The sequence below is a fragment of the Micromys minutus genome (assembly GCF_963924665.1).
Source record: "Micromys minutus genome assembly, chromosome: 19".
Taxonomy (NCBI): Eukaryota; Metazoa; Chordata; class Mammalia; order Rodentia; family Muridae; genus Micromys; species Micromys minutus.
The window spans coordinates 41,201,895-41,228,464 of NC_137954.1; the positions used below are offsets into that span (position 1 = coordinate 41,201,895).

The window sequence follows — 26,570 nt, forward strand, 5'->3', positions numbered from 1 at the left end:
GCCATCCAGAAATATACACAGTTATCCATCCACACACTTGACCATTAACTTGCCCATCCATCCGTCAACTTACGTGGCTTTACATCTATTGACTCACTGAGGTGTCCTTGCAACTTGCTACATGTTCAGCTATTCATCCTTGTGTCTATCAGCCCACTCACCCAATCAGCCAGTCACCCCATCATTTTCAGGGTTCAGCCACATAGTTCTCATCCAACCTAACCATTCCTCCATCCCACAGGTCTAGACCCTGAGTCTAAAAGATCCTTGAGCCCTGTCTCCTTCAAGAAATTGGACCACCCTAATGAATTCATTGCGGAATGAATTGAACAGAAAAGTATACACACACACACACACACACACACACACACACACACACAAAACATATATGCTATCACAGTCAGCAAGGACAACGACCTCCTTGCACCAATCACAGATTGCAAGAAAATATGGGTGGATAGAAGAGGCAGGGTTTATTGTCAAATTGTGTCTCTAATTGACTGTCAGCATCCTCGAGCACAAGTTTTTATGATCCTGTTTGGTAGAAAATTGAGATGTACACACATTGATCTCCTACCTGAAGCCACACAGAATCCCTCTGAGCATGGGAACCATGTTTTTTTTTAACTTTATTTTAAAAAACAAAGATAAATGTACAGATTTTAAAGCATTTTTACATAAAAGTATACAAATACATTTTTATAAGTTTGTAATTAAGTATTTGTGGGTACATATACATACACATATGTATATATGTAACAATAATATAGGAAAAGAGGTTATTAATTTGAGGAGATAGGGGAAAAACTGGGAGGGGCTGTAGGAAGGAAAGGGGGATGTGATACAGTTCTATTTTAATTAAAGTATATTCTTTTTTCTTCTTTTTTTTCTTGATCTTCATACAGTCTGTGGGTTGTTTCTGGGGTGTTCAGAGCTTTCTAGGGTTAGTATCCCATTATCAGTGACTGCATATTATGTCTGTTCTTTTGTGACTGGGTTATCTCACTCAGGATGATATTCTCTAGATGCATCATTTTCTTGAGAATTTCATTAGGCCATTGTTTCTGATAGCTGAGTAGTACTCCATTGTGTAAATGTACCACAATTTTTGTATCCATTCATCTACTGAAGGACATCTGGGTTCTTTCCAGCTTCTGGCTATTATAAATAGAGCTGCAGTAAACATTGTGGTGCATGTATCTTTGTTGTATGTTGGAGCATCTCTGGGGTAAATGCCCAGAAGTGGAATAACTGAGTCTTCAGGTAGCACTGTGTCCATTTTTCTGAGGAACCGCCAGACTGATTTCCAGAGTGGTTATATCAGTTTACAACCCCACCAGCAGTGGAGAAGTGTTCCTCTTTCTCCACATCCTCGGCAGCATCTATTGTCATCTGAGTTTTGGATCTTGGCCAATCTGACTGGTGTGAGTTGGAATCTCGGGAACCATGATTTTAACTGCATAGCTCTCTGTGTCCTATGCTGAAGGAAGCTGGGGCCTTGCAAGAGGAGCAGGGTGCTGAGATGGGAGAAATGGCTGGGATGAGAGTCTGGGATGCACATGTCTGTATGAGCTGGAAGGCTAGAAATGGAGAGGAGTCCTCAAGGTCCTCCACACCAGGTTCAAGTAATGGAATGCAAGGGCTATTACCAAGCAGGAGTAATATAAAGGTGACTGGGGTCAAAGGCTGGAGTTGGAGAGAACAGAGAGAGCCTGAAGCCAAAGCTGTACCTGTGGAGAATCCAGAGCTACTTGGAACTCAGCGGCATCACCCCTGTGGGTGTATGAGAAGAGGCTCAGGGAGGCAACATGCATGGGGCAAGGGCAGTGGCCAGGACCCCATGGGGTCCCTCACTGCCACCTGAGACAACCCACCAAGCCACACTACCTATTCTCATCAGACTGCAGCTCCGTGATTTCACAATAAGCCCTCAAGACTAAAGATTCAGTGAAAGAGGAGAACAGGCTAAGACAGCTTCCGGTGGTTTCTCTGCGCCCATGGCATGGCCTCAATAACATTGTGTTCTCGTGCTACGGTACAGGAAGCCAGGCACGTGGACAATGGTCACCGCAGCAGCCACCGGGCTTTCCCTGGCTCTCTGCCCCTTGTGTTAGGCTGCCAGTGTGAAGAAGCATCCCAGGCGGGGAAGACATGCATGTTGTACCTCCTGAAGGAAGCTGATATCGTCTATCGTAGGAGCCTTCGGGAGACCTCAAGCAAGGAGAGAGACTGCATGAACCAGGCCTCAAAGGAACAAGACAGGTGGCAACAAAGGGCCATTTCCCCCTAAAGTTCCATTCTTGTTGTCTGCTGGGCCTGAACTGGGACCTGCTACCTCACTGCAGTGAGAGCCACACTCTGTCTCTCATGTCCTTTTGCCTAAAATGTCAACAGGCACTTTCTTGTTATTAATCTTGCCTATTAGTGAGGACTTCAAGAAGGCAAATCAAGGTCCCAAGCCTCAAAGGTCTCACAGGCCAGGGGTGGGCTGGTTCCCAGCATGAGGGGAAAAAAAGCAAGCGTGGGTTCTAAGGGGCAAAGGATATGTGAGGAGCACAGGTTTGTTTGTTTAATTGCTCAAAACATGGAGGGGGGGCAGGGTTCCTGCCCCACCCCCTCTCTTCCTCGGAGACTCTTGTTATTCTTTAATTTATCAGCAATACAACCCATCCCATCAGCCAGGGGTTAGTGCAGACCCCAGAGGTTAGTAGAGGTACGGTGGCTGGAGGCTAAGGGGATGTTCCCCCATCTACCCTCACTTATAACCAGAGTGGCTACAAGTATGGAGGGTGTGCTGACCCTCGACTAAGGATGCAGTGGAGGGGCTGGAACATTGAAGAAGGTGCTATGCTTGCCACCATAGGTCTTATATTAACATTATGAGTGTGGCCCATTGCTCTCCTAGACTCTCCCTGAGCTGGTATCCAGGGTTCTCGGGGCTCCCGTGCCTCGCATTATCAATGATACAATGCTGAAGTCTGTTTCCAGCCCCACCGCCCCGGGTCTCCCCCGAGTCAGGCTGCTATGTCCTGCTCACACCCTTAATGAGACAGGCATTTTTGGTTTTAGTGCTGCTGGTGGCTTCTTCCTGCTCACTGTAGGAAGCAGTTGCCCAGAACAACAGGAAATCGTGATCCACCAGTCTGCCCAGTGAAAACCAGGATTCTAACCATGGAAAGGAGGGAAGCAGCAGGAAGGTTTGCTCAGCATCCAAAGGGAGGATGTGTTAGGAGGTGTGAGCTCAGGGCCCTCCCTTGCCTAGAGGCAGGGTAAGCAAACAAAAGCTTATAATCCTGGCAGGGAACTTCATAAGGAACATTCTATTGTGCCTCTGAAGGAGTTTCGGTTCCCCAGCTCCCTCGTAAGCGCTCTCTCCTCATGTCCAGGCCCTGACTCTGAAGGATGCAGAGAAGAACCTGTTGAGCAAGGAGCTCTCTGGAGCTAACCAGGAGCTGGAACGGGCCCGGCAGGAGGCCCAGAACCAACAAGCACAAGCTGAGGTGAGCCTCACGGACAGTTCCCAGCCTAGGATCAGACAACTGCCTGGTCATGTATAGCCAAGCAAGACCCAGCAGAGCCCCCAGAATACCCCCTTTGGTCTGGCCCTGGAAGTATATTCCCCTCTTTCTGACTTCGTGTGTTTTGTATCCCCCTGGTGTCTCCAAATTTCCCGCTGGACAAAGCTACTGTCTCAATGGCGAGAATATCCAAGTGATTATGGCTGTCTATGCCCCAGTCCCTGCTTGTGGTGGCTACAGGCTCTGAAATTGGTGCTCCCAGGAATCAGACTGACAAGTTGGGCCATACACTGGGTAGCAACGGCTAGGGGTAGGAATAGACCCAGGCCACACAGCGTGAGCCTTGCCTGCCTGTGCTCAAGCTGATTCTAGTAAAGGCCAGTAGTGGGCAGGCATGATCTACTCCTGTCTCACTGGTAGAGATGCCCTTTAAATGAGGAGCTAGGACTGTCCCTGTGGCCAGCCTTTGGCTCTCAGACAGCTGTTCTGTTGTCCACGTGGGCAGTGAGAGCAGACCACCCAGCTAGAGTGGGAGGCAGGTGTGTGAAGGTGACAAGCCCTTGGGGAGGGTGTCCTGGTGATGCTGTTGGAAGAAGGTAGAGCCCTATGCTCAGTACTGTGTAGTAGAAAATGGTGTGGCAATTAGGTGTACCCCCCAACACACTTACTCAGACCACCCCCATCACAGAATATGACAACCTAAGGGGTACCCAGTCCCCAGGAGCTTCCTCTAGCTCCTACTCCCTCTGCTCTGTCTCCTCACCCCCAGTGTCTCACCAGGGCTGTACATCAACAGGTGTGGAGTGGTCCTCAGTGTGCAGCTACACTTTTTTTAACATGCTGTCCCCTTATCCGTCTCCACCCTATTGGGTAGGAAAGCATCCTAAGTCCCTGGAAGCTGCCATCTCCTGTTCACAGACTGGCCTCTGCAGGAGCCAATGCTGGCTTCTGGAGCCTTCTCTCATGCTGGCCAAGTCTCCCCCTGGGCTAGGGACCAGGCATTCTAGCCAGCACAGCTCCTCAGGGAGCTCATTAAGGGTTCTTTTGCCACCTCAGCTTAGAAAATGGAAATTAAAACCCACTGAGAGAGGGGAAGTGCAGCCAAGGAACCCCAGCTGTGGGGTGACATGGCACTGAGCCACTGATGGGTGGAGGGGCCCTCTGGCCTGAGTCATCACTGCCTCCAGGAGCTGGTCCCCAAGATTCACAAGAAACCGCAATCTCACTGAGCAAGCAATCCTGGACTGTGTGGGCACAGAGCCATGACCTGGCCATCCTAGGTGCCGGGTGAGGAGAGCAGGGGCCAAGGACCAGAGCCAACGGTGGGGTTGATGAAACCTATATACAGCACTAACCCCAGATGGCCTGCAGGATGCAGGTGTGGGAGTGGGGTCTCCGTGTAGTACTGGGCTCTTCGTAGCACTGCAGGCTCTGAGGTAGCCTGGCATCGTGATAACCCAGCTCTTCTGACTAGCTGGTTCCATCCCCAGTCAGGCACAGTAGCCTAACAAGGGGAATGAGTGTTTTCTTCCAAATGCAAGGACCTTGGAGTCCTGGCAGAGACCCACGTGCGGCCTAGAGTCGGCCCCAGAGTGAGTGGGGACGAGTCCTGACCCAGGGCTGCACTGGGCCTCAGTACAGCAGTGTCAAGGTGAGCAGAGTACCATCTTTGTCTGGATAAATAAGTGCTTCACACTGAGCTGGTGCCTAGAGGACCCCTGGCTCCGTTGGGTGCTCAGCAGTCAGCTGACCCCTGGAGAGGCGATTATAGGCTGTGGCGTGACAGGGCACACACTGCTTCCAGCACTGTCACAGCCACAAAGCTACAATGGTGGCATTCTGCAGATGAGACTGCGCACATATCTTTATAGATCGCAGGGTGGTAGATTTCCCCTATAGTCACCTACTCACTAGAAATTTCAAGAAACCGGGAGCCATGTTGACAGTACATACATGTTGATCAGTACCCAGACCCTTACCACAGCTCTCCATTGGGATGTGTCCTCCTTACCCCACGCTGGCCCAACATCGACCATACTGGATACTGTAGGTCTCAAAGCGGAAACTTCAAATGCTCCATGTCGAGCCAGACCTGGGTGACCCAAGTAACCAGAAAACTGCATTGGGGTGGAGAAGGCTCATTCCCAGATCCATTGCCTGGCCAAGTGACCTCGCATGCTAGTGCCAGTGAGGACAGGACCTTTTCACTTGCTGAGTGGTTTCTTCTGCCCCCTCTACATAAACTGAACAGGAATGTTAGGCAAAGGGAGGAGATCTGAGCCCCTGAGCTAGGCCATGTCCACTCAGTTGCCATGGTCATTGCTTGAAAATCCCAGAGCACCCACTCCTCATGCTTGTCTTGGGGCCTGGCAGTCAGGCCTCAGACCAGCTTCCCACAAACCCAGTGGTCTCTCCATCCCCAGGCCGCCATCACCACCATGACCAAAGAGCTGAGAACCCTCCATGTCCAGTTTGAAGAGGCAATCTCCACCCACCAGAGAGAAGCTGGGATGCTGAGAGACAAGCTCCGCGAGATAGCAGCTGAGAGAAGCTGTGTGAGGAGAGAGGTGAGAGCGAGGAGGGATCTGGGAGAAGGGAGAGCATCCCGGGATCAGGAAGAGACAAACAACTGCCCCATTTGGTCTGGCAACCAGAGGCATCTCTCGGAGCAGTAAAATGACATCGAGCTCCTGACATCAGCTGGGGAAAGCTGGCCCTGGCCTAATAGATGGTACTACTTCTAGCCCAAAGTCATAGATCTGGCTCTAAAAGAACCAGGCCTGACAGGGCAGAGCCACTGCTGAGAGAAAGCAAAGCTTCTGTAGTTTGCTACAGTAAATGCGAGTCTCGGTCATGGCTGCCGCTAGTCCTGCCTCACCCGAGAAAGACCACAGAACGCCTCACCTGTGCTCCTTTTGGGATAGTTGGAGGCTGGCTACCTAGGGAGGCTAGCCATGGACAATTGATCAGAACCACATAGCACAGGCTCCTGGGCCTCCAAAGCCTAATCTTCACGTCTGCACAGTTCAGAGACTAGGTTTCAGACACAGGGAGCTCTCATTAGCTGTGCTACAGCCCCGCCCCCCAAGCCTGTCAGCTGAGAGGCCACTGTGACACTGGGGTGAGAGGGTTCTAGCTAAGAAACCTGTCCACCTAAGGAGCCGTGGGGAGCCCCGAGGGAATTAGGCTCTGCCTGCACAAGAGGTGTGACCCCATATTAGATGAAGTAAAGTCAATGGAAGCTGAGTTTAGGGAGCCCAGGGCAGAAAGGCAGGAGAAGTGGGATGGTGGTGAGAGTTTTAGGGATATTCGTGCGCTCTGATGCTCACACAGGGGCTCCAGGCGCCACATGATCATGACAGGGTGAGGGGCAGTCTTGGGCGGGGCCAGAGGAGGCCACAGCTAGGCCAGGGGGCCCAGCGGGCCAGCAGATGGAAAGGTGTTTCTGAGGATTTCTGACAGGACTTGGGGGCGCCTGAGAGAGGTAAGGGCAGGAGGGTGTGTGGACCGAGATGGAGGAGGGTCAGCCAGAACCCGGGGGGGGGGGGCCTGTGGGGACAAAGCGGCCTCACAACTCCTGGGCTGTGTGCCAAGGTTGGCAGGCAGGGCAGCTGGCCTGGTGTGGTGAGGAGAGGGCTCTCCCTCCCCAAGCACACCCCAAGGGGCCGGCCAAGAGCCCGGGAGAGGAAGAGAGCATGACTGAACATGACAGGCTGTTTATATTGGCCCCAAAGAGAAAGAGTTCCTTCCAACAGATTTCAAAGTCAGGCCTGGTCAGCGGCCACATGGAGAAGCGAAGTGCAGAGAGGGAAGGATCTGGAAAGGGGGCCTCGTTCGCTCTGGCGAGATGGATGTGAGCTTCACAGCAAGGTCAAGTTTTCAGTAAGGAAGCCCCCCAGGAAGTGATGGGGACCAGGGGACCAGGTGGAAAACAATTGCAGAACGAAATGAGCAGAAGAATGTCCCAGGTGCCAGGTTGACTCAGAATTTCCTCACTCTCGACCGGAGGACTTTGCAGACCTTCTCAGGGTTCTCACACATGTAAACCTGCGTGTTGATGCCTTCCACCTGTGTGCACTCTGAAGATTACATCTATGAACACATGTACACACTAAGGGGTGTATACATACTAAGTAATATGTGTATGTACACCCCATGCATTCACATACACACATGTGGGGGTCACATATGAAAGCTCATAAGGACACTCTAAAAACATATACATGTGCGTGTAGATGAACAGTAAACACACATGGGTATTTAGAAGTACTTCTATGATACTTGTGTAAACAGACATTCACATGCATACACACATATTCTTTGGATGTGCACCAAAGCACACATGAAAGCCTCCACTGGTGTATGCATGCGTGTATGCACACACAGGCCCCTCCCCTGTTTGCCTCGCTACCCTGCTCCCTGCAGAGCTCTGGAGTTGCTTCTCTGCAAAAAAAAAAAAATTCAAAAGAGACTGTTTATACAACTTCTAGTAAAGAAATAATTATTATAATCACATTAAGCGATTTGGCTGTAAAATTCCTGCAAAAGGGATGGATGTCCTCAAGAGGGGGTGGGTGGGGGTGCTGGACAGCGGGGGAGGAGGTGGCCTGGCAGCAGGGGGCCCTTCCCCCATTTGTTTTGCTTATTTTCATCTCCCCTGCTCCGGGAAATGAGCGCAGCTCCTTTTATGATGGACAGGGCCCTTTCCCTGGTCCTTGACCTTTTGGGTGGATTCTGCTGAGCTCAGCGGAAAATGCTCTGCACGGTTGTGGCTCCCACATGTGGGGGTGGGAGGGAAGCAGTGGGGAGGCCCTGGCCCTTCCCAAAAACAGAACAACAATAACAGTGGGGCGGACTCTGGAGCCGGGCCGGCCGGGGGCCTGGACAATGTCCCGTGAAAACAGCCAGTGAAGAGGGGTTTGCTTTTGGCAAACCAGCCACTCAACACCACTGAGTTCTTGTGGCTTCCTCTCTTCGTATGTCCCTGCTGGCTTCTTCCACCTCCTCCCCAGGGACACTTGAGAGCCAGGATGGAGCCTTCTCTGAGGCTTCTAGTCAGAGTTGTAGGTTGGGACTTTGAGATCTCTCAGCAAGTCCATACTCTGTAGCCTAGGAGCTGAGAACAGACTGCCCCCTCCTCCAGATCCATCTCCCCAGAGATACCTCATTCTCAGGGCAGGAAACCAACTTTGGTACCCCCTGCAGTGTGCAGGCGCCATCCCTGTTTTTAGCATGATAGGGGGGTTCATCCTGTGAGCTATGGGCCAGCCAGCAAGAGATGGGAACTTAAACCTGTAACCCTCTGCCTTCCCTGGGTCAGCCCACAGAGGTACTAAGTGGCCTCCCTCAAGTTTGAGGGTATCCATGTTCCTATGGTTGAGCCTTGCCTTCAAGACATCTACTTCAGCAGCAAAGCATCCTGGCCTGAGAGGCTCTGAGCCTGCTGGAGAACTTGGAGGCACAGATGCCTGAGCTCTCACTCCCATATCTCCTGAACTCTTGGGAAAAGATGAGGGGGAGGTTCCAGGGGAAGATTGAGCGAGGACTATGCAGTTGTTGATGCTAACTGGCTGGTCACCGGGGCTGCTGACCAGCTACCTACATAGTTATCCGAAGGGAGGAGCAGACTCTGGGTTTAGTGGGTGGGAGGGGCTATCAATAATGGTAGCTGATATGTGGACAAAGTCATGCCCCAGGCAGGCCTTGCTGCCCACTGATCAACATCCCAGATTTCTTCAGAATGAACATAGGGTAGAGCTAGGCCAGGAGCTACTTTCCTTTTTCAAGTGCTGGAAAACCCAGGAATACCGACTCAGAGTCAGAATCCTGTACTCCCTCAGGTTCCTGGAACAGCTGCTTGTGCAACCACAGCCCATGGTCCTCAGCTGGTCACAAGAGCATATTTCTCCCTTAGGCTGAGGGGCTGCAGGCACAGCTGAATGTGGCTCATGAGAGGCTGGCTGAACTGCGCCAAGAACTTCAGGACAGTGAAGAGGGTCGTGAGAGGCTACGCCGGGAGGCCTTGGAGGCTCGCCGGGCACTAGACGATGAAGTTCAAGAGAAGGATGTACTGCAACATTCCAACACTGAGCTGCGGGCCACCATCCACAGGGCTGAGCAAGAGAAGGCAACGTATGACAGTAGTTATGGGGACGCCTGCAGCCCTGCTATTCAGCCAGGCCATGGTGACAGGGCGAGCCAGGGGGTAGCCTATAAACTGGGCCAGAAAGACAGTAAAGGCAACCTTTAGCTGCCTAGTTTTAAGTGACTACAAATGAGTGCCAACCTATGTAGAGAGGCTAGGGACCAGGCCAACCTGTTCCTATCCATAAAAAGTTCCCATCTAGCAGGCCTAACAGGCCAGGGAAACAAAGTCCCTGTGAGTGACTTGGAAAACTGGGCTAGCTGTGGGGTCTCTGGGGGTGTTGATAGAGAGATATGTAAGGGTAAGCTAAAGAGAAGCTGAAAGGGGAAAGGGAACAGAGCCCACACTTCTGGTCACTCAGGTCCAGATAGACTCTGAGCCAAAGGTAACTGGAGCCTTCCAGAGGTTGTCTGGGGGCAGCCTATGGTAGATAGAGCACAGAGAAGAGCAGATCCCTGGGGAGATCAGGGAAGCTCTGGGTCCAGGGTCCAACCAGCCTGTGGCCTGCTCAGTTTTAAGAGGTCCAAGGAGGAGCAGGAGCAGAAGTTGCTGTTACTTCAGGAGGCCCAAGTGGCAGCTCAGAAGGAAGCCTCTGAGCTGAGGACCAGGCTGCAGGAGTTAGAACGGGCTCAGAGGGATAGCCGTCGGAAGCTCCAGGAACGCCACAGACAGGTGAGGGCACCTCTACCCACCCAAACTCTACAGCCCACTGAACCTGCTCTGTCCTCCCCATTCCTGCCTCATAGCCATCCTGGGTGTCAGGTTCTTACTCCTTCCCTTTGTGTAGAGCAACACTAGCCAGAGTTACTCCCCTAGTGAGAGCCATAACTAACCCAAAGCTGCCTCCTATGCTGCCCAGGCAATACCTACATAGAAAGGAGTTCCAGCTGTGTGTCCAAAGAATAGGAAAGGTTGGGTCCCAATCCCTCTGCCCAGAACTGAGGTCCCTTGAATAGAGATAGCCCCTAAATGGAGAACATATGAGAAGAGGCAGAGACCACTGGGGCTTCTGAATCCCTGACCCCTCAGCCCTGCCCCTAGGTAAGGACACTGGGAGCTGAGAACCAGAGGAAGAGACAGGAGGTGAGTGAGCTGCAGGCCCAGGTCTCTAGGGATGCAGAACACCGACGGAAGAACCTGCAGGAGGCACTAGAGCTGCAGAGGCAGATAGCTGAGGCTCAGGCTGCTCGTGATGGTGTCCAGAAGGAGGTAGGAAAGCTTCTCATCCCTCTTGGGGGGAACACTTGTCTGGGGACCAAGACAAGGTCCATGGGGACATCTATGGGAGTTAGGAGGCAGTGAAGGTGATGCCCATTTTCTCTCCACCCAGCATCCTGTTGTAACCTAACCGTGTGCAGCAAGGGGCAGGCGAAAGGGATCTGAGGGCAAAGGGGATGGTTACAGGTGTGACCTCTTAATTCCCCAGATTTGTTTTTAGAGCCAAAATGGGCCCAGATGCCAGGCAAAGTTCTGGGTAGGAGCCAGGTAGAGAGGTTTCAAGTCATGAATTAATGCCTAGGCCCTGGCCTGTCCTCATCACACATGCCCAACCCCTGCACAAATGTCCCCCTGCACACAGCCCCTGTGCCAGATCCTGAGACACGACGCTCAGCCACAACCAGGACTGTAGTTCAGTGTATTAAAGGTACCGCATGCCACCAAGAACAGAGGGGCCTTTCTGAGCTCAGCAGTCGCCAGCTTTCAGACCCAAACTGCATGCCTGGCTGTCTTGAACACCAGTCATGCCTAGAATGGGGGGGGGGGCTTAGCTCCCAAGCCCATGTGACCCGGAATGACCTCAGCTGCACACCTCCTTCTGTGAATAAGGTCATTGTTACGCTGCAGCCACCCAGAAAGGGGGATGAGGTCGGGCCCCTGCTCTGGCTCGGTGGAAGGGAGCAGGCTGTCTTTCCCTCTTCCCCACAGCCAGTGCATCTCCTGTTCATGCATACACAACTATGGGGGGCACAGATATTGTCCCATGGCAAGAAATATAACAAAGCATATGGGGAGCAGAGGCTGAGCTGGGTCCCTAGCTGCAGAGGACAGCCAGTCTCTGGCCATAACTAGCTGAGACATTGCCAGCAGAGCCTGCTAAAGGAGGGACAGTCTTCATCTGACTTAGGTATATCTGCCTGCTAAACACACTAGGAAGTAGGTCTACGGTTCCTTCTAGCTATAACCTGTCTTAGGATGATCCTAAGAGTCATCAAAGGATATACTGAACAGGGTTTCCCCACTGGCCTGGCTACGCCTTTGGCCGACCAGCCGAGATATCAGAAGCCTACATCTGAGCCCCAACATTCTTCCTCTAGGTTCTAGAGCTACGGCATAAGCTGGCAGAAGTAGAGGCTGCAGGGGAGGCCAGGGAAAAGCAGCTTGAGGGTCATCTTTGTGAGAGCCAGAGGGCTGAGCAGACCCTGCAGGCTGAGCTGCGCAGAATCACCAGGAAGCTACAACAGGCCAGCAACCAGGCTGACAGCCTTCAAACGAGCCTGGACAGTGCCTGCAGGAGAGTCCACATCTTGGAACAGGAGCTGGCCAGGGCTGAGGGTGCTAGGCAGGACGCAGAAGCCCAGCTGGGCCGGCTGTGGTCCACGCTCTGCAGTGGCCTAGGCCAGAGTCAGGACATTTTGGCCTCTCCAAAGAGGACCCAGTCTCCCACAAGAGGTAAGTGTTTTCCACTATGTTTTATACCCAACCCGAGTAGCCCAACCTTTCCCCAAGCCTTACGACCCACATAGTGAGGTCCTAACAACTTTAGGAGTCTGTGCTTCCTGTATCCTTGCTCTCAGCTCTATAGGCAGGAGCTATAGAAAGGCACAGGATGGCTGTGTCTGTTTCTACCTCATTCCCTCAGCTTTTGTCTCCTGCAGGTAGCTCCCAGACTCGTCCTGGACAGCAAAGGGCCAGTCCCCCTACTAGATCCTCCTCTCCTGCCCGACGGCCCTCACCTGTACCTGTAGATCCTAATTCAGAGGTCATTGATGTGGCCTTTGTAAGGGATGCCCTAAGGGAACTGGTGCAAAAGCTTCGCGAGGCCCAGCAGGAACGGGTAAGATGAGATTAATCTCTATCAAACCTTTCCAAAGATGGGACTCTGGGAGGCTCAGTCACTCACGCAAAACTGCTGTCCCCGGCCCATTGAGACCCTAGAAAGTACACTGTGGTCAGTTTTTAAAGTGCATTGTGGTGAGAAATGCCAGGCATGGCTCCACTTCTCAAACCCAAATACCTCACACAGCACAGGGCCACACCATCCTTTAGAGTAGGCAGCAAATGCTGTGGGACTTGCCCTGCTAAAACAATCCTGGGGCAGAGGTCACCTGAGTGTCTCCCACAGTCTCTCATATGGGGACACTCTCCCCTGTAGCTTCTCACTGATGCCCACGGTCCTGGGACTCGTACTATGTACCAGGGACACGGTAGCTGTCTCCTTACGAGCCTGGAACAGAGGATGACTGAGTTCACAGGAGCTTTCCCTCTCTTCTCTTTGAGCTCCCTCTTCCCCAGTGCTGGACCTGTGGGCAGGTTTCTTAGCTCTAGTCCTTGGCCTACAACTCCATCCTCCTAGGGACACCCCTGGCAGCTCCCTACCCTGCGTCCATGGTCTTAGGTTCTTCAGATCTAGCCCTTTCTCCAGCTTCTGTGCCTTCCCGGGCTAGTGTGTGAGCTCAACCACCCACTATAGCTGTCCTCTCCTGTAAGCTTGTGGCCCACTTCATCCCACTGTCCTGCCCCGTATGCTATGGGCTAGACTAGGAGCTGCCTGCCTGCCTCCCAGCTCTTTGGTAAATAGCTTGTCCCCTCCCTCTTGCCTGCCACACCACCCTGCTGAGTTCATTTTTTTCTTCCTAGGACAACTCTGGCATTCAGGTGGCCAGTCTGAGCAGCCAGCTGAGAGAGGCAGAGAGGGAGCGCATCCACCTACAGAGCCGTGTAAAGCAGCTACAGAGAGACCTAGCAGATGCAGAGGAAGGTGAACCCGTCCTTCCTACGAGTTCACCTCCCATGTCCCTTCCCTGCCCACTTTTAGTGTTAGGCTTCCGGAGGGCTCTAGGGTAGGTCTGGGACTGTGCCCAACCTCCAGGTTGGCTCAGTGCCACCTTTCTCAGTGGTGTCCATCCATTAGAGGGGAAAGCTCTAGCACCTCTGGGGCCTGCTGAGTCAGCTCATCCGCCACCCCCTGCAGTTCCACCTTAGGCCAGCTGCAGCTGTACCTTCTATTTGGCATGCCCCCTCCCCCAGAAAGCCACATGAATCCCTTGTCACCTCAGAGAGGCCATTGGCCTGGTTTTTTTCCCCCCAACTACTTTAAACTTTCTACCCTCCACATTAAAAAGGCAGTGCAGGGGGACAGCCCAGAGTCCAGAAAAGAAGGGAAAGATGGCAGGCAAAGAGAGCAGGAAAGATACAGGGATCAGTGACCCGAGGTCAGAAGGTCAAACCCAGAACCACCCCCCTCATTCCTACAGAGACAGGGATCCTCTCCCATCCCTGTACCCAGATGACACTTGCCTCGGCTCACTGAGCCTACTAGCAGCCAGTGAACTGGGACAGGGCAATGCCAAATGGCAGTTACCCCATAGAGGCCAAGCACAGGAGCCTCAAGCCACACTGCTTCCCCCACAGCGCAGCGCAGGGCTGAGAGCGCACTGCACAGAGCCCAGGCAGCTCGGGCCCTGCAGAAGGAGGCACTCCAGAGGCTGGAAGCAGAGCACCTGGGGATCACACGAGCTGCAGGCCAGGAGAGGAGAAGGCTGAAGGTAGGACTCCTAGGAGCTCTCTACAGACAAACTAATAGATCATCATGGTCATCAGAACATGGGCCTTGGGCCTATCCCATCAGAGTTATCTTTGAGGTGGTCCTAGATCTTACTTTACAGACTACTGGAACTGAGATCTGGCAGTGGGGACAGAGCTTGTAAGGGCTGGCCGAGCTAGGGCTGGATTTCAGTCTTCCAGGTCTATACAAGCATCTGAGGCCACACCAGTAGGCACAGGGAAGCCCTGCCTGGCTCTGAGCCAACTTTCATTCTGTATCACTCAGACACAAAAGGGTTGGTGTGGGGTTCAAGTATGTATTTCTATGTTGAGTAGCTTTTAGAGTTTCAATCTTTGGTGAGGATATTGGGGCCTAGAACCCCTAGAGAGGAGCAGCCAGGCCATAGGACAGAAGCTGGCTCTGACCTCCCTCTGCCCTTTCAGTGAAGGACGCCACCACAAACCAGAGGTATAGTAATGCATTGACTGATGAGTTTGCTCTGGGCAGAGGTGTGACTCCAGAGGGCAGCTGAGGCCTTCCAAATGTTCCCGGCAGACCCAGATGTGGAGGGAAGAGCACACCCAGCTGGAAGGCGTCCCCTCAAGTGTCAGGAAAACAGGATCCCCCAAGCCTATTGCTAGAAGGATAAAGTTGGCAACCATAGGTGGGAATGGGGAGGTGAGGTAAAAGCTACAGGTCCCTTGTCCCCAAGTGACAAGGTGAATGGCTGCCTTTAGGCATCTCCGGTATCACAGGCTTCTATCTAAGCTTCATCTGAAGAGGCAAATACCAGGTCAAACTGGTCACCAACCCCACCCAGACCCACACTCCATCTCTCCACAAGTCTAACTACCCTCAGAGACCTCTGCAGCAGTCAGCTGGGCATAGCCCTCGGCTATGAAAGGGTCTCATGCAGAGAACAGAAGGCAGAAGACAGAGCTGTATATAGGAGCTTCCTCACCTGCCAGGAGGTTTATGAGAAGAGTTTCAGAAAGACCCTCAGAGCCTAGCTGCTGTGGGTGTGTGGAAGGATGTGGCTCTGATGGATCCTGACAGGATGGGTGATGTTCTCAGAAGATGGGGGACCTGAGAAGTCAGGGGTGGCCTACTGGGCTAGATCTGTATTGTTTTACCTATACGTTCACTTGTGTGTGTTTTCCGTAAACAAGCCAAGCATAGTTTATCACTTTGGGGTTATTCATTTGGAAGTGGACTTTCTAAACCTTTACAAAGATTGCAATGCTGCCAGTGTGGTGTCTTTCCTGAATTTCCCCGGGCCAGGAGCACATAGTGTTGATCTCTCTCTCTCTCTCTCTCTCTCTCTCTCTCTCTCTCTCTCTCTCTCTCTCTCTCTCTCTCTCTTCTCTCTCTCTTTCCCTCTCTCAATTCTTTTTATATGAGTATACTGTAACTCTCTTCAGTTATACACCAGAAGAGGTTACATCAGAGTCCATTACAGATGGTTGTGAGCTACCATGTGGCTGCTGGGAATTGAACTCAGGACCTCTGGAAGGTCAGTCATGCTCTTAACCACTGAGCCATCTCTCCAGCGCCCCCCTTGTCACCATCAACTATTTCTATGAATTTTCAACATAGATTCAAGGACATGCTCCTCCTAATGTAATATTCCCACGTCAGTGTACAGTGGAGAACGGCTCTGTCCTCTCCCCTACCAGACCCAAGGCTGACCGTGGCCTACACTGCACCTAATGTGCACAGCTGAGCACTTCCACTCTTCCATCTATGTTCATGGCCACCTGGCTCTGGTTTCTAGTCACCCGTGCCTTTTCATAGTGTCTACCCCTTTGGCCAGAGCCGCGAGGATGAGGTACGTTTTCCCCGAGGATTGCTTCTGTGTTCACTTCTCTGAACTTGAACTCATGTTTTCCTTGAACTCCTGCTTTCCTGTCCATGAAAAGATAGTTCATGCTTTGTTTCCCCTTCCTCCTCCAGCCTCCATTTTTTAGGAGTTCCTCCAGGGCCATTTCAAGGGTGACTGTTTCTGGCTGTGCTCAAGGGTCCTTTCGATGCTGGGCTAGGTCCATTTTCCATGTCCCGGGGGATTTTGATCTCTTTCCTCCATATCTGCTTCTGCCGCTGTCTTTGCACTGAGGATCTGTTCCTGAATCTCCTCTAGCCTAACCCGGGTCATCACAAGCCCCGCTTGTGCATTGAGTTTCTATGTCCATACCTACTACAGACCTGGGCTTTCTACCTGCTACCTACCATAGCCTGCACTTGACCAACAGCTTCCCTGTGACTTTGCAGCTCGTGACCAGGAGCCTCAGGTCACAGAGAAGGATCTTGTCTCTGATTGCCACTCTTTTGTGATTTTTTTTTTTTTTTTACTTTACATATTTCGAAGAGGGTAACTCTGGTATTGTTGGAAGTTAGAGCCAGGAAAGAGCCCGTAGAAACTTTAGGGACCCAGTCCTGCCATCAAAGGCTCAGGAAAAGAAAAACAGAAAATGTTCCCAGTGTCGCCTAGTGTGAGGACCCATGATGGCAGTTATCAGGGTAGTTATCTGCCCCTTCCAAAGACCCTCTGTCCTGGGAACAAAGTGACAACGGCCTGGTTTCCCAGTGACAGTACTATAGGAGTACCCTCTGCTCCAGGCTTGCAGTGTGGGATCCAGAGGGGCACAGTGGGCCTTGGAGACCTGCCCTGGGACCTCCCCTCTCCATCCCTGAGGCAAACTCACCATGCTCCCTCCATCCACATGAAGATGACAGTGAAGACCTCACTTTTGACTGTCTTTATGGAAGTCTTCCAAAACCTATCAATCTTATGCCATCTTTTCTTCATAATCCTAGCAAGATGACATTTGTTCCTGGCCAGCTGGAAGCCTGCGGAACATGGCTACTCTTGGAGCTTCCTAGTGCCCCCTCGCTACAGCTGGGTACTTGCCAGCCCCCACAGGGCTGGCCTGGCGCCCCTCCCAGTTCTGCCAAACCGAGGGCATATTCCAAAGCAAGCCCTGCATTTAACTTATTTCACTTTCATGGACTGACCCGCCTCCCACCCCCTTTGGTTCACATCAGCCAATGTGTTTGTCAAGAAGAAGCTAATTAAAAACATATTTTTCTAATTCAGTGGTAGGCTGTGCTATGCAAACAGTACAACTCTTGTTTGAGAGCAACTCCTTCCCGTTTCCCGTTGCCAGGGCTACCCCAGGGCCCAGCAGAACAACGGGGTACACAGGGCTGCCCTGAGAATCTAGAAGAGCAACAAGGCACACATGGCTGTCCTGGGGGACCCAGGCGAATGACAGGACACACAGGTCCCCAGGAAGCCAGCTGTATGTAAAGTCTTGTCCATAGCTTGAGAACATGCACTCACCCATCACCAGAGCACATGCGGCTGGACGGGCTTCCAAGCAGAGGAGGCAAGAGTTGTCCCTTTGCTAATACTCCTCACACCCCAGTGGGAGGTTACTAATTTCTCTGTGGACTAGCACCTGGTTACAACCCCAGAGTCCCAGAAGCGCCCAAAGAGTCCTTGGACTCCTGCCAGGCCTCCCTGTAGTGAGTACATCCCAAACAGCTCCGTTGGCTTTACACAGACACTGCCCTCTCCTGCTGACAAAAGGAAGCCTCAGGACCAAGCTCCAAGATCAAAGTCTGGACACACCTGGCCTGCCTTGGAGACACATTTTGCTAACTAAGGCTTACACTGTGGATCTGAAGCCACAGTTGCTATCTCGTGTTTGCAGCTATAATTCCTTAATGATGTCATATTTCTTTGGACTTATTTGTGCTAAGAATATTTTGTGCTATAAAAAGAATTGTTGGGCTTCCTGTCCATGTGTATCACTGGAATGATAAAAACTGCCCAGGAATTAGCTTTTCTAGAACAGTTAACTCCTGTTGTGTGCACTAACTCTTCCAATCCTGCCCGGTCTTTGTCTTGGTCCCTTCCTTGGGTCAGTGTGTCTTTCGGGAGTTATGCATGCAAAGAACCTATGCATATATCTACTCAACACCCTGAGTCTTGATAGACTTACACACATATGTATTACAGGATTGTATGCATACAGTAGGTCACGGATGGAAGTATGTCTAGAGCAGGCTCCCTGAAGTTTTGGGTTCAAATTCTCACCCTTTCTTCCAGTTTCCCTGGACCCTTTGTGTCACCTTTTTTATTTTTTATTTATGTTTTTTCCTGTGTGTTCTTTGTGCACACGCTCTCTAGAGAGGTTGGGTCTGGTACAGAAGACAGCTTGTCTGTCAGTTTCATATGGGTCTCTATAGTGGTGTGAGCTTGCCAATTGCTGGGTACTTTTGGTTTGGTCCTATCTGTTCACGGGGTAGATAATGTTTGAGATGTGCTAACAGAATTTCTAAGGAGAATATTAAACCACGGTGGTCGGCATGACCAGACAGGAGGGCTAGCACACAGTAGACAGCAGTGTTTTGTAACTTCAGCATTTGAGGTCAGATGGATCCCTGGAACCCATTGACTGACCAGCTTAGTGGGATAAATGAAGCCTTTGGTTTAGTAAGATAACCCTGTCTCAACATTTGTGGAGGAGTTGGGCAGATGGCTCAGGGGTTAAAAGTGTGTGCTTCTTTTGCAGAGAACCCAGGTATGTAGGACTGACAACACCCACATGGTGGCTCACAACACCGTGACTCCAGTTCTAGGGGATTCAAACAGTGTCCTTTTCTGACTTTTGCAGGCACCAGGCATGCATACGGTTCACATATATACATACAATCGAACACTCTTACACACAAAATAAAAATGAATTAAAGGGGAAAACACTAAGGTAGAACATCAGCCTCTAGTCTCCACGAGTATAGGCATATGCACCTGCATACAAATGTGCACAAGCCCATATGAACACACACACACCCTCCCCCCAAACACACATAACCATTAATTACGGCCCAAACAGGCAGGTTTAGGGTGCTGGTAGCCTGTTCTGTCCTTCTTAATGAAGCCAAAGGAGATTCAGAGTCTTCCATCCTCTGCTGTTGCATCGACCACGAACATTATCCTTCTCTGTGTTCTTGCCTATTACAGCCACACAGACCTGCAGGCTCTCCAGAGATGCCATGACTTTCATGCGTCTGGGTTCTCTCTCCTCTCCCTACCTCTATCCCTCCCTCTCTCCCTATCCCTCCCTCTCTCCCTATCCCTCCCCACCCTGTCCCCCCCCACCTCCCTTCCTTCCTCCTTCCCCCTCCCTCTTCCTAGGAGCAAGTAGACACCCTGCGTCAGGCCCTGGAAGAGAGCAGCGGGCACAGCCAGAGCCTTGTAGACAAGGGGAGGCTCCTGGAGCCCCTACAGCAGGTGAGGGGGCCCCACGAGGACAGGGTATATCTGTCACCAGGAGACAATGGACCTGCTCACCGTTGCAAGACTGAATGCCTAATACTTTCTTCAGCATAAAAGGAGGCTTCTGGCAGATGCCAGAGGCAGGTGTGAAGTCATGCACTGACTCAGACAGCATCCAATTCTGGGCAGGAAAACTGAGGTTGAGGGGACACCATAGGAGTCAGAGGGCTGACTTTTACTGCCCAGTGGGCACTTCCAGAAGGAGGCATTATTAACAAGTGCCTAGTTTGCAGGGAAGAATAAGCTGATTCTAAGACCATCCTCAGACAGAATGCCTGGCTGTGAGAGGCCAAGGATCCACCATCCCTGGCCCATGTCCACGCAGCCTTTCTCCACTCAGGTGCTTCTGAGGAGCCATAAGGGGCAGGAAGCAGCAGCAACGCCGCGAGCAGAGCAGCGCGCCCTGCAAGAACAAACAACTTCACTGCGCTCCGAGCGGGCCCGCCTACAGGGGGAGCTCGCGGCACTGCGCACGCGCCTCATACAGGTATTTGTTTCGAGGCTATAAAGATTCCTGGAGACGCAGGGGAAGGCTGGAAGAAGTGGGGGAAGAAAGCAGATGGCTGGCCAGAAAGTAGATGCTTGGGAAAAGAAAGGTTGATTCAGTCGGCTTCAGTGTCTGCATTTGGCCTGGCAATGGTGCCAAGTTCAGAACCAGCCCCAAAGCTTCAAGCATGTTGTAGAGACTTAACAAGGTACCTTACCTTGACTGCCATTGAGGGAGGTGAAGCACCTGGATCAGTGGCACCACCCCTGAATTCTTGGGCCCCTAGGTCCTGTTCACAGGGGAAACAGCACTCGACATTAAGAATGTTATGGGCTGTGTCAGGGGCAGCAAGTGAGGTGTTCTATAAGCTTCCCTCCACGTTCATAGCATGTCTCCTCTCTGATATTTCTCATGGAAGGTGCTTAGTGAGCTCGTGTAGAGCAGAGCAGACAGGCAGGCTGAGGCCAGGCAATGGTGATGCCAATGTAGCACTATGGATGGTCACTGCTCAGCACAGGTCAGGGCACGAGACAGAACCTATACAGCCTGTTGTCTACTATGCTACAGAGAAACGGGAAGGAGCAGGACACAGCCCATCTAAGCTAGCGTTGCAGAGTTCTGGGCTAGCCTGGGCTAGCACAGAGTTTTGATATCCGCATTGCCCTCTCCAAGACAGAAGAGGCCCAGGGCAGTGGTGCCATAGGAAGCAGTAAGGAGGGTGAGGGCATGGAAGGGAGAGAAGGGAAGTATAGAGCCTGCCAGGCTGGCCAACTGGCAAACTGATCCCTTGGGACTTTGTCTCCCCCATTTGCAAAGCAAGGAAGCAGAAACATTGGTGTGAAGGTGTTGAGGGCATCAGGCATGAGAGCCAACGCAGGCTGCCCCTCTCAAGGCCTTTTTCCTTAACCCCCATCTCAAGCCTGCCCAGGCCACAGGACCCAGTGGGTGAGGGCAGTTACAAAAGCCACCAACCAGCTTGTCTATACAAGGCTACCTGCCCTCCCACAAAGGGAAGGCTGTGTCGAGGGATAGTCACCTCGATCTTGCTGCAGTGGCTGGAAGGAACGATGCACTGTCCCCAGCCTGAGCAGGGGTAGGGAGCAGGGTCATGCCTTCCTGGATATTGCTGGGGCAAAGGGGTGGCATTGCCTAGGGGCAACTGAGCAAGCTATGGGCATGATGCCAGCCTTGAATCCTTGGGGCCCAAGAGAGGGAGGGCAGGAACAGCTAATTAGTTCCAGGAGGTCAGCTGTGAGGGGCCCACATACCCATAAACCCTTTATTGGTGTCTCAGGAGGGGAAACCCGGATGTGAACATTTATTTATTTTGGATTTCACTTTTCTCTCCTCTTTATAACATGCATTTCTAGCAGCATAACTAGCTTTTTAAAGAAACAGGGTCCCCTTTCCAGTGGAGACGACTCTTTGTTTTTCTCAGTCCCGAAGAAAAAAGTTTTTATTTTATTAAGGCTCAGATCCTGGCCCTATAAATTTGCCCACGCTAACAAATCCATATATCCCAAGGTCTGCGAGAATCCCGTGTAGGCTTTAGTCCCCAGATGCCAAAGGAAGGTCTGCCTAGTACTGAAGGGGGAACTTCATGGCACTTGGACATGACCCCAGGCCAGATGCAGGCAGGCACAGCAGTGAGCAGACAGGCAGCCTGGCTTAAGAGCAAGGCCCGGCTGTAGTCCTGCCTTAGTGACAGCTATCCTGGTGAGGCTATGAAGTGAGGGTCCCTGAAGTTTCTGAGATCCCTGTGTGGGCAGGCGGGCTTCTGCTGTTCTCCAAGAGAAAGGATCCCTCATCAGTGTGTCTTCCAGAGGTTCCACATGCAAGGTAAAAGGATCCCTGACCTGCCCGTAGAAAATATTATGTCTCATTTCTAACCTATGGGCTATTCCTCCTCTCCTATACCCCTCTAAGAAGTCTCTGTCCCAGAATAGATAGCAAAAACAGCTACACCACTTTGAGACAGGCTTGTTGGCACTGTGAGAGCAACTATAGCCAGATTCATGGCTTTGGGTGTGCAGAGGTAGAAGGTCCTATGCATTGCAAAAGGCACAGGAACATGCAGGACTCGAAAGGCCTGAGAGAGTCTTGCAAGGAGTAGGGACATTGGTGTTCAAATGCCACCTCCCTTACCAAGGGCCACTATAGGGACTTGTGCTAGTCTAAAACAAGGTACACCCTTGTCCCCCACTCCTTACCTCCTACTGTGACTGCAGATTTGGAGTCCAGGTCAGAGCACCCTTTATTCTCCAGAGGGAAGTCTGGCCTGATATGGCACCTCTGCTGGAAAGACCCTAAGTCTCACCACAGCTCTGCTTTCCCTCTCTCTGCAGACAGAGCAGGAGACCCTGAGGAAGGAGGAAGACACCGCGATGCTGGGGGCCAAGAAGGAGCTGCTGCTCCAGTCTCTGAACAGCCTACACCAGGAAGTAGACGGGGCCTTGCGGCAGAGCCAGCAGCTGCAGGTGAGCTGAGCTGGTGGAGTTCTTTGCTTGGGGATAAACCTAGAACAGATTCAAACATTGTGGCCCCCAAGTGGTGGGTCCACGTGCATCTCATGTATGTGAATGATACATGTGCACAGATGCACAGAGAAGGCAGCTGGACAGGTCCCTGTCCATGAAGAGTGACAAGCTGAGACCAAGACAACAGTGCAGCCCACCACAGATCCCCTTGGAGGTCCAGGAAGAACTGGAGTCAGGACTGAGGGCAGACTTTCGGGGCGGTGGGACCGATGAGGCCCTTTGTGAGTCAGGCGTCGCTCTGCAAAACGGCATAAGAAACAGAGCAGAGGATCAGGCAAGCCTAGGGGACAGGGCCATCCATGCATGTCTCCTAGGCCCTGAGCTTGACACCGACCTGTGCTCCTTTGAGGCCTCAGTTTCCCCTTCTACCAAGGCACACGCAACCCCTCTCCCCCCATCCCAGTTGACTACCCTTTAGGGAGGATGGATAAGCAACAATTTTCAGTGACCTCAAAGGGAACCTGGGATGCTGTTCACACAGATTTAAGGCCCACTCCAGGGGCCTGTGGCTTGGGCTCCAGCCCAGCAAAACCCTTAGCAGGTGGCCTGGACTCAAAACCTGTGGGCTTAATATATATGCCAGCTCCAGGTCTGCTGTTGGTCCTGGGCCAAGGCCAGCACCCCAGCAGAAAGCAGTGGGGCCAAGACAGGAAGTACAGCCCCAAAGATAGGGTGGGGCATCCCACTGGACCCGACCCCAGGATCCCAGCAGCCCTCGGTGCCTGTGTTCTCATTCCAGGCCCAGATGGCTGAGCTGGAACAGGCCCACACCCAGCGGCTCCAAGAGCTGGCTGCCCAGCACCAGCGGGACCTGGCAGCTGAGGCTGAGAGACTCCGTGAGGCCCAGCTGCAGGCCACCAAGGCTCTAGAGTCCCGTGAGCAGATTCACCAGCAGAGGGTAAAGGTCCTGGAAAGGCAGGTAGGGCCAGGAGCACAGGTACTCTGAGCAAGACTGTGTAAGGGAAAAGGAAGGACCTCTGTCCCCATGGCACACTATACAGAGGCTACTACATGACCTGTATTAAAAGCCTTGGCTCCCAGTTTGCTCTCTATGTCGGTCCTTTCTGGGAGTGGCTCCATGGCTCACGCACAGCTTGGTGAGTGGTAGAACGTGTTCTGGATCTCCACTGCCCTGTCTCCAAGAGGATGATTAGGATAGTTTCTGTCAGAGATAGCTATGAGACCACTTAGTCACCAGGTGATGTGCAGAGACTGCCTGTCATGTCACAGTTGACAGTGCTGGACCCCCACTTGTCCTTGGAGTCCCCAGGGAGAACACCAGCATGTGAGCAGCTTAGCGGGTTAGGAAATGCATCTGAATGCAGAGCCTTGGGTGTGTGCATGAAATGTACTCATACGAGTGTGTGCCTGCATTGAGCCTGTCACTGCTGAGCTGCTAAGTCATATGAACGTCAGGAACTAGAGCCACTGGGCAGTAGCAGGGCACACCTTTAACCCCAGCACTCAGGAGGCAGAGGCAGGTGGATCCTGAGTATGAGACCAGTGTGGTGTACAGAGAGAGTTCCAGGTCAGCCAGGTGTTACATAGAGAAACCCTGAGCAAAAAACAACAACAAAAAAAAAAAAACAAAAAAAAAACAAAAAACAATAAAACAAAAAAACAAGAGACAAAATCACCTTAGAACCATTGATGGTTAAAGTCCTTATTTTACAGAGAGGAAACTGAGATACAGAGGCAGAAGTGTCCATCTTACCCTCACTTTCGTTTCCCTAATCCTCTATAAAGCAGAGCGACGCTTATTTTAATTCAGTCATTTGAAGTACACTCCTGGCCTGAACAGAAAAGAAGCCCTTCACTGTTTGCAGGATGCTCACAGATGTTCAAGATGGCAGGCCTAAGCTGATGAGTCCCTCTGTCTGTCCACCTGCTGTCTCTACCCCATGTCCATGCCCTTGGGAGCCATAAACTGCAGCTTCCAGAGCCTTTCCTGACACAACTCTCCATGACTGTGTTCCTGGGGTCCCTCTCCGCCCGACTGAACCCCTACTCTCTCTCCAGGTAGCTAGCCTGAAGAAGCAGCTGGACCAGGAAGTGCAGCAGCGGCAGCAACAAGCCCACAGTGACTAGACCTTTTGGGCAAGCACTGACCTCCACTACAGGACCCTTTCTTCATTCCTATGCTGGGTGGCCTGCGCTAACAGCAGGTTCTGGAGGACATGTTTGAGCTCTATGCTACTGGAGAAACTGGTGCTATACACACTAAAGGGGCCAAGTTCAACAAACACCGGTGTGTTGTGAGAAGGTGCACAGATAGGTAACCACCAACCAAAGCACACTATGCCCTCCTCAACGCCTCCCACACTGCAGAAGTCCTGCCTACCGAGACCTCAGCCTCCAGCTGGTTTAGACCGCATTGTTCTTTGATACTCCTTCCTGCTGCAGAGAGCAGGGATGTTGACCACCCCTCAGCTCCTACTGGGCCTGGGGCTCCATTTCTAGATTGGACCTGTTACTTAGGCCAGGCACTGGTGGCTGAGCCCTGTCAAACCAGCTCCCTTGCCGCAGGCTACATTCCGTGCCCTCAGTTCTGTAAACACAGGGAAACACATGGAAAACATTTCCACCAGCAAGAGCCAAAAACACAATGTCCTGCAAGGCCAGCCACCACACCCCACATCCAGAGGCTGCAAAACCTTCCGCATCCAGGAACTAAAGTCCCATCACGGTGGCAGGTGGCTGGGAAATGACTCAGATGCAAGCCCCGTGACTCGCTGACCACAGGGGTATTAGAGATCTGAAGCTGTTCCAGAATCTCCCATTTCCACACCAAAAAAATGTTCAAAAATACCAGTGGGCAAGCCTGCTCTGGTTGCTATGGAGACCAAGGCCATCATCTTAGCAGACCCTGTTCCTGACTCACCTGCTGGCATCTATGTGCCTTTCTCCTATTTAGCACTGGTCAGAATGACTTGTCTTCCTCTCCAACAAGTCTCTTTGGCACGGTAAATGGCACTTTCTAGTATCAGTAGGCTACCAGGCAATCTAGTAAATTCTTGCCTGCACCACAGGGAGCAGGTTGTCCCATAGCTTGCGCTTTTGCCAGGACCTCCTGAAGCCTTTTCACAGACTCTGGCATGGGGCAGGAAAGGCAGGAAACTCCTGGAACCCATTCAATCACAGTCATGTGGCTAAGGCCAAGATATGTGACAGCCTGTCAGTTTACTTCAAGATCACCAGGGACTTAAAATCAGCCATCCTATCAGACCTCTGGTTGAACTTGGTAACTGGATCCTGCACAGTTGAGGTGGGCAGATAAGCCTTATCACCCATGACCGTGGAAAGAAGGATCCTGAAGCCCAGGCTCTGAAAGGAAGAACAGAGACCCATTGGCAGTGGCTTCTGCTGACAAAGGATAAGTGGGTGGTGGCCTAGGTACCCTGATATGCACCCACCTACAGTTTCCAGATCCCAGAAAACAGCTGAGCGGAGGAGAAGAGATAGGCTGCCCCGCTGAGGCCTGAGAAGCTGGGACTCCGTAGACAGCCCTGACCTTCCTCCTTCACTGGTCTGCAGCTGCCCTGTGGAAGTGTAGCACCATCCCCTCAGGGACCCGACAGTGGCTCAGAAACTGGAGATTCCCACAGGAGGCCAGGGGGTTCCTCCACGGCTCATCTAGGGAGCCCGCCTGCAGCATTGATGCCTTCTTCTTCCTGAACTTGCAAGACTCACCGGTGTCCCAGGGACATCAATGGGACTGAGGTTGGCAGCTGAAAAGGTATCCTGTAAATGTACCTGGAAACAAGGGACACACTTCAG

The 26,570-nt window shown here is 52.0% G+C and overlaps 1 protein-coding gene across 1 annotated transcript in view; it reads left to right on the plus strand.

The window, feature by feature from the left end:
• CROCC2 (ciliary rootlet coiled-coil, rootletin family member 2) overlaps window positions 1–24,881 on the plus strand; it is a gene marked incomplete at both ends in the record, with an annotated part of 57,125 nt that extends 32,244 nt beyond the window's left edge. The window contains 13 exons of the mRNA XM_080932960.1: window positions 3,387–3,500; window positions 5,942–6,085; window positions 9,433–9,650; window positions 10,176–10,335; window positions 10,705–10,872; window positions 11,979–12,337; window positions 12,544–12,718; window positions 13,522–13,642; window positions 14,296–14,429; window positions 19,629–19,748; window positions 20,137–20,256; window positions 22,602–22,733; window positions 24,813–24,881. Coding sequence (XP_080789086.1) covers window positions 3,387–3,500; window positions 5,942–6,085; window positions 9,433–9,650; window positions 10,176–10,335; window positions 10,705–10,872; window positions 11,979–12,337; window positions 12,544–12,718; window positions 13,522–13,642; window positions 14,296–14,429; window positions 19,629–19,748; window positions 20,137–20,256; window positions 22,602–22,733; window positions 24,813–24,881 — 2,034 coding nt within the window. The remainder of the gene's footprint in view (window positions 1–3,386; window positions 3,501–5,941; window positions 6,086–9,432; window positions 9,651–10,175; window positions 10,336–10,704; window positions 10,873–11,978; window positions 12,338–12,543; window positions 12,719–13,521; window positions 13,643–14,295; window positions 14,430–19,628; window positions 19,749–20,136; window positions 20,257–22,601; window positions 22,734–24,812) is intronic.
• Between the last annotated feature and the right edge of the window lie 1,689 nt (window positions 24,882–26,570).